The sequence below is a fragment of the Octopus sinensis genome, linkage group LG14 (assembly GCF_006345805.1).
Source record: "Octopus sinensis linkage group LG14, ASM634580v1, whole genome shotgun sequence".
NCBI classification, from domain to species: domain Eukaryota; kingdom Metazoa; phylum Mollusca; class Cephalopoda; order Octopoda; family Octopodidae; genus Octopus; species Octopus sinensis.
This window is the reverse complement of record NC_043010.1, coordinates 68,156,675-68,162,674: the sequence shown is the minus strand read 5'-3', so window position 1 is coordinate 68,162,674 and position 6,000 is coordinate 68,156,675. Positions and strand designations below refer to the sequence as shown.

At 40.2% G+C, this 6,000-nt stretch overlaps 1 protein-coding gene across 5 annotated transcripts in view; it reads right to left on the bottom strand.

Moving 5' to 3' along the window:
• Positions 1-1,325: 1,325 nt before the first annotated feature.
• The window catches only part of LOC115218922 (rhotekin-2), a 222,585-nt gene continuing 217,910 nt past the window's right edge, over positions 1,326-6,000 (bottom strand). For all 5 annotated transcript variants that reach the window (XM_036509190.1, XM_029788935.2, XM_029788937.2 and 2 more), the window contains 4 exons: positions 5,748-5,873; positions 5,005-5,170; positions 4,159-4,269; positions 1,326-2,651 (listed from right to left, as the gene is read on the bottom strand). In XM_036509190.1, coding sequence (XP_036365083.1) covers positions 2,539-2,651; positions 4,159-4,269; positions 5,005-5,170; positions 5,748-5,873 — 516 coding nt within the window. In that variant the 3' untranslated portion in view covers positions 1,326-2,538. The remainder of the gene's footprint in view (positions 2,652-4,158; positions 4,270-5,004; positions 5,171-5,747; positions 5,874-6,000) is intronic.

Sequence of the window (6,000 nt, the reverse complement as noted above, 5' to 3'; positions counted from 1 at the left end):
TTTAATTGTCCAAACTTTTCTCCAAGACTTGACAAATTTAAAGAATTTTGTTTGTTTTTTTTTTTTGTTCTTTTGTTTTTCAATAAAAGAATTACAATTCTGACCAAAATATTGGTAACACTTTACACCTGCACACACATGCAATTATAAGTGCATGTATATATGTGCGTACACATATACACATACACACACATACATGCATATACATACACATGCATATAAACATTTACACACACACACACAATATATGCAGCGACACGCACACTTGTATATTCATAAGTATATACACACACACACACACACACACACACACACATACATCAAATAAATGTATTTTAGTGCAGGCCTGGGAAGAGAACCATGGTGTATCTGTACTCAATCAGATAAATGCTTCTTTACTCATCTTTTCAACCTCCCAATGGATGCAGTTCCATTTAATTTACCACAGTTCCAGTTCTGATTTCAGATAACTGCTGCTTTCTGACAATATAACCATTGGGTGTTTGTGAGGCAGGTTTTTTTAACCAGGGGCTTCGGTCTCTGAATGCTTGCTTTCTTATATATTGTAGCACAGATGTACGCATTACATATGTGCAGGTATGAAAATATAATGTATGTGCATATATATATATATATATATATATATATATATATATATATAAAACGTGCGTGTGTGTATATACATGAATATATTTGGATGTCTGTACGTGTGCACACATGCCTATATACTTGATTACATGCATACCTATACACACACACGCTACATATATAGACTTGCAGATGCACATATATATGTACTTTATATATATACACATGTATATAAATGCACACATACATGTACATATATACATCTGTATATAGATGCACATCTATATATATATATATATATATACACACACACACACACATACCTATACATGTACAAAAACACACACACAGAAGTGTGCACCTGTATACACAGGTATAAAGATGCACACATACATACATACACAAGTGCAGATATATACACACATACACTTGCATATACACAAGTGTGTGCACACACACACACACATTCATTCACATACATACCTGCATTGCTTTTGTAAAAGCCCATACTGTTTTTATAAACACACACATACATACATTTCATTTTTGACAATTTAATTTGTGTGTGTGTGTGTGTGTACGCATGCATGCATGCATGGGTGAAGGTGTGATAATTCACTCAGTTCTGAAGAGAGAGTCTTACATGACAAATTCAAAATATTTGCCTTATTCAACAGTGCATGTGTGAGTGTGTAGAGCCTTGCTTTAAAAGTAAAACCCATAAAACTTTAAACTTCGTATCATGGAACTTGATTTTAATAAAAGCTTACAACTACATGCACCACACAGTCAGTCACACAAAAACACACACACACACGCACATATACACACACACACAAAGAAACAGGAAAAAGGGGTGGGTTGAAATGAGCTAAAAATTCGTAGTGAGGAAGTAAAAACAAGAAGTATTCATGAACAGCAAACCCCACTAATTCCAGACATTCCTGTCATTAAAAATCCATTGTAGCCAGCATAATATTATAAATCACTTGTGGTCTATCCACTAATTCGGATCTGTTGCAATCCATGTATGACCACCATTAGTAAAAAATCCACCAACTCCAGAGACAAGCCATTTTTGTGGTGTAAGCAGTGACCCCAGATTTGTCTGTATCCATATATGGCCACCAATGGTCCCAGATCTGTCGCTATCCATATATGACCACCACTGCTAAAATCCACCAACTCCAGATCCATCTCCATTTATAAGTATGACCACCATTGGTAAAAATCGCCAACTCCAGAGACAGCCATTTTTGTGGTGTAAGCAGTGACTCCAGATTTGTCTGTATCCATATATGGCCACCAATGGTCCCAGATCTGTCGCTATCCATATATGACCACCACTGCTAAAATCCGCCAACTCCAGATCCATCTCCATTTATAAGTAAGGCCCTTTGTATATCTCGTTACCACCATTATTCTTACAAGAGTATCTATTCATTTAATTATTGATTTGTTAAAATACATATTTTGGGGCGGGGCTCTCTTTGTTGTTGTCATCGTCACTTAATTTAGTCACACCGTATTCTAGCCACCATTTTGACACTCCATTTTGACCTGTCTTTAAAAAAAAATTTGTTTTTCTCCTCACACATCTTATATTCTTTAATAAGCCCTCTCTCTTTTTTCTTTCTTTCTCTCTCTCTCTGACTCTCCCTTTTCTCTCTCTGTTACTCGCATGCATTCATAGGTTACAAAGGTCGGTCGGCCTATTTGCTTCATTGCTCTGGGGAGAGGGAGTGATGGGAGGAAAGAAGAAAAATATAAGTCATATTTAATTCAATAACCTTACACACACACACACACACACACACACACACCACACAGAACAGAGACAGAGAGAGAAAGAGAGAGGATGGGAAAGGAGAGTGTCCTGTTCAGTCCGATGACCAGAGTAGTACCTGTCCACTACAACAATGGGAACAGGTCTCCTGTCTCTTTCCGCTATCACTTCCCGTCCCCACGGATCTGCTGTGCCTCATGCATTAACGAACATATCATCTGTGAGAGTTCAGTGTCTTCAATAGAGTTTCCTAAGGGATCACAGGTGTGCTCAGGGTCTGAAAACAAACAAATACATATATATATATATAAGTAAATGAATAAATAAAAATATAAATAAAAACGATACCCAGGCAAAGTCAACTTCAAATTTCATTACAGGTGAGGCCAGTAAAATCTCAGTCCAGTACTTGGGATGAAGGGGGTATGTGGAGGCACATGGCCAAGTGGTTAGCGCAGCGGACTCGCAGTCGAGGGATCGCAGGTTCGAAACTCAGACCGGATGATGTGTGTGTTCATGAGCAAAACACCTAAGCTCCACACAGTTCCAGCAGAAGGTAATGGCAAACTTCTGCTGACTCTTTCGCCACGACTTTCTCTCACTCTTTCCTCCTGTATCTAGCAGCTCACCTGTGATGGACCTGCATCCCGTCCAGGTGGGGAACATGTATGCCAATGAAACCGGGAAACTGGCCTGTATGAGCCAGGCATGTTCAAGAAGGAACAAACAACTACAGGGACATGGACATTACAACCTTGAGTCCCAAAACTCATTCAGCTGGTTACTTAGTTGCCATGGCAGAGAAGTGATCAAGATCACAATATTCACCCCAATCAAAGGGTCACCCATTAACAGCCGAGTGGACTGAAGCAACATGAAATGAAGAGTTTTGCTCAAGAACACAATGCACCACCTAGTCCAGGAATTGAAAGCATGATGTTGTTATCACGAATGCAATGCCCCTAAACCACTAGGCCAAGTGCCTTCATTGTAATGAAGCAGGAGGAGAATCAATTCAATCCACTGCTGTTCCTGTGCTGAATTTCCTAAACTTGTGTCTATATTGCGTTTTTAGATAACATTAAGATGACCTGCTTGTTCTGAATTACTGTTGAGCCTATAAAAGTTTTTCTTTTCTCATAGATGGTCTGTGTCTAAGCAAGAGGACTGCACCTAGCCCTGTCTGCATTGGCATGGTTTCTATGGCTGGATGCTCTGCCTAATGCCAACTTCTTTACCAGGTGTACTGAGTGCAGCACCAGCACTAGTGAGGTCACCAAGCAACTCGTAAGACAAAAACACCTCAACTAAGAGTGGGGAGTCATATTAAAGGAGATGGTTTTGTGCCTGGTGATAAGGGGGTTTAAGTATGATAAACGGGACAAAAACAGATATCTTGCTGCAGATGAGATACACAATTTGGGAAAGAGAGAGAGAGAAAGATGGTTATGAAGATGGGGTCAAGGCATGCCCTCATAAAGTGACACCAATTATTATTATAATGACAAAGGTGGGCTGACAGAAGCATTAGCATGCCAGACAAAATGCTTATTGGTATTTCATCCATCTTCCTATTCTGAGTTCAAATGCCACCAAGGTTGACTTTGCCTTTCGTCCTCTGTTAAAGTCAAAATAAGTACCAGTTGTGTACTGGGGAGGTCAATGTAATGGACTTACTCCCTTTGTCCAAAATTGCTGGCCTTGTGCCAAAATTTGAAACCATTATTATAGTGACAATGACCGAGGCATCAAACAGAAAACAAGTGCAACACCTCTGAACTTACCTTCAATGGGTGTGTCATCATAGAGGGAGCTCTTACGCAAGAATAATGGGAGATTTAGTGGTGATGCCTTCTGGACCAACATCATCTGTTCTGTAGCATGTTTCCATGCAGCTGCAATAAGAAAAAGAATCAGCATTTTATTAGATAATACAGGTGAGTGTTAGGACATCAGGTATGAAAACTGAGTCACTAGTCTTTTATCAATTCTGTCAACAGACTAGTTAATTTATAATTAATAGCAACAAAAAGGCATTTGAACGAGGTCGTTGCCAGTGCCGCTGGACTGGCTCCTGTGCAGGTAGCACATAAAAAGCACCGTTTGAGCGTGGCCGTTGCCAGTACCGCCTGACTGGCCCCCGAGCCGGTGGCACATAAAAAGCACCCACTACACTCTCAGAGTGGTTGGCGTTAGGAAGGGCATCCAGCTGTAGAAACTCTGCCAGATTAGATTGGAGTCCGGTGCAGCCATCTGGTTTGCGAGACCTCAGTCAAATCGTCCAACCCATGCTAGCATGAAAAGCGGATGTTAAATAATCAAATGTAATATTTATTTATTCAAGTCATTGTGAATTAATCATTCATTATCTTGTAGCTTTGAGATTTCAATGATGTGACAGTGTGACAAATTTTAGAATGACATTTTAGGGTAGGTGGAATGGGCCAGATCTGGCTGGTTTGAACACAAAACAGGTAGAATATTTCGGGTAGATAAAGCTAGTTTAAAAGCTTAACAGTTAAGCAATTTTGTGAATATTCACACACAAAGCCATGGGTTAGAAGCTAGCATCTAACCCATGTCAGCTTGGAAAAACAGAAATACAAACAGAAACAAACGAACAAAGTTACCTTGATCGAGCAGGTGTTGCTGGAAACCATCCCACCAATTCTCAAAGTCATGCTTGCTGTCTGCTGAGAGTACATGATCGGACACGCTTATGTCGGTCTTGGTTGTAACATGGAATGTGTGAGGATTTTGGAATATGCGTGGATCAGCATCTGACACCTGGGTATTCTGCCAGGACCAAGAAAGAAACCGGAAAAGAGAAAGGAATAAAAAACACTAACATTAGACATAGGCTCAGGAGTGGCTGTGTGGTAAGTAGCTTGCTTACCAACCACATGGTTGCGGGTTCAGTCCCACTGTGTGGGACCTTGGGCAAGCGTCTTCTGCTATAGCCTCGGGCCAACCAAAGCTTTGTGAGTGGATTTGGTAGACGGAGACTAAAAGAAGCCCGTCGAATATATATATGTGTGTGTATGTTTGTATGTCTGTCCCCCCCCCATCGCTTGACAACAGATGTTGGTGTGTTTACGTCTCCGTAACTTAGCGGTTTGGCAAAAGAGACCGATTGAATCAGCACTAGGCTTACAAAGAAGAAGCCCTGGGGTCGATTTGTTCAACTAAAGGTAGTGCTCCAGCATGGCCACAGTCAAATGACTGAAACAAATAAAAAAAATAAAAGAGTACACCGATAGAAGCCGGTTTGACTAAACTTTTCAAACCATTTCCCCAGCATGGCTGCAGTCTAATGAATGAAACTAGTAAAAGGTAAAAGTATCTGAAGACCAACTCAAATCTTTTCTCTTACTTTTGTTACAGGGATACAGAGATGAGGTCGTGCAGTTTTCTCATCCTGAGGTGAAGCAAAGCAGGCCAGCTCCAAATTCTTCAGTACACACCAGTAGCGCTTCTGTTTGTTCCTTTCTCTATCCACCTGTAAAAGAAGACAAGAAATAGAAGTTTGCACTGAAAGAAACAGAGAGTACAATGAAATGTAGACACTTCAGAAAGCATCCAATAAAAAAAGCAATATGAACGATAGCATAAATCCAGGAAAACTG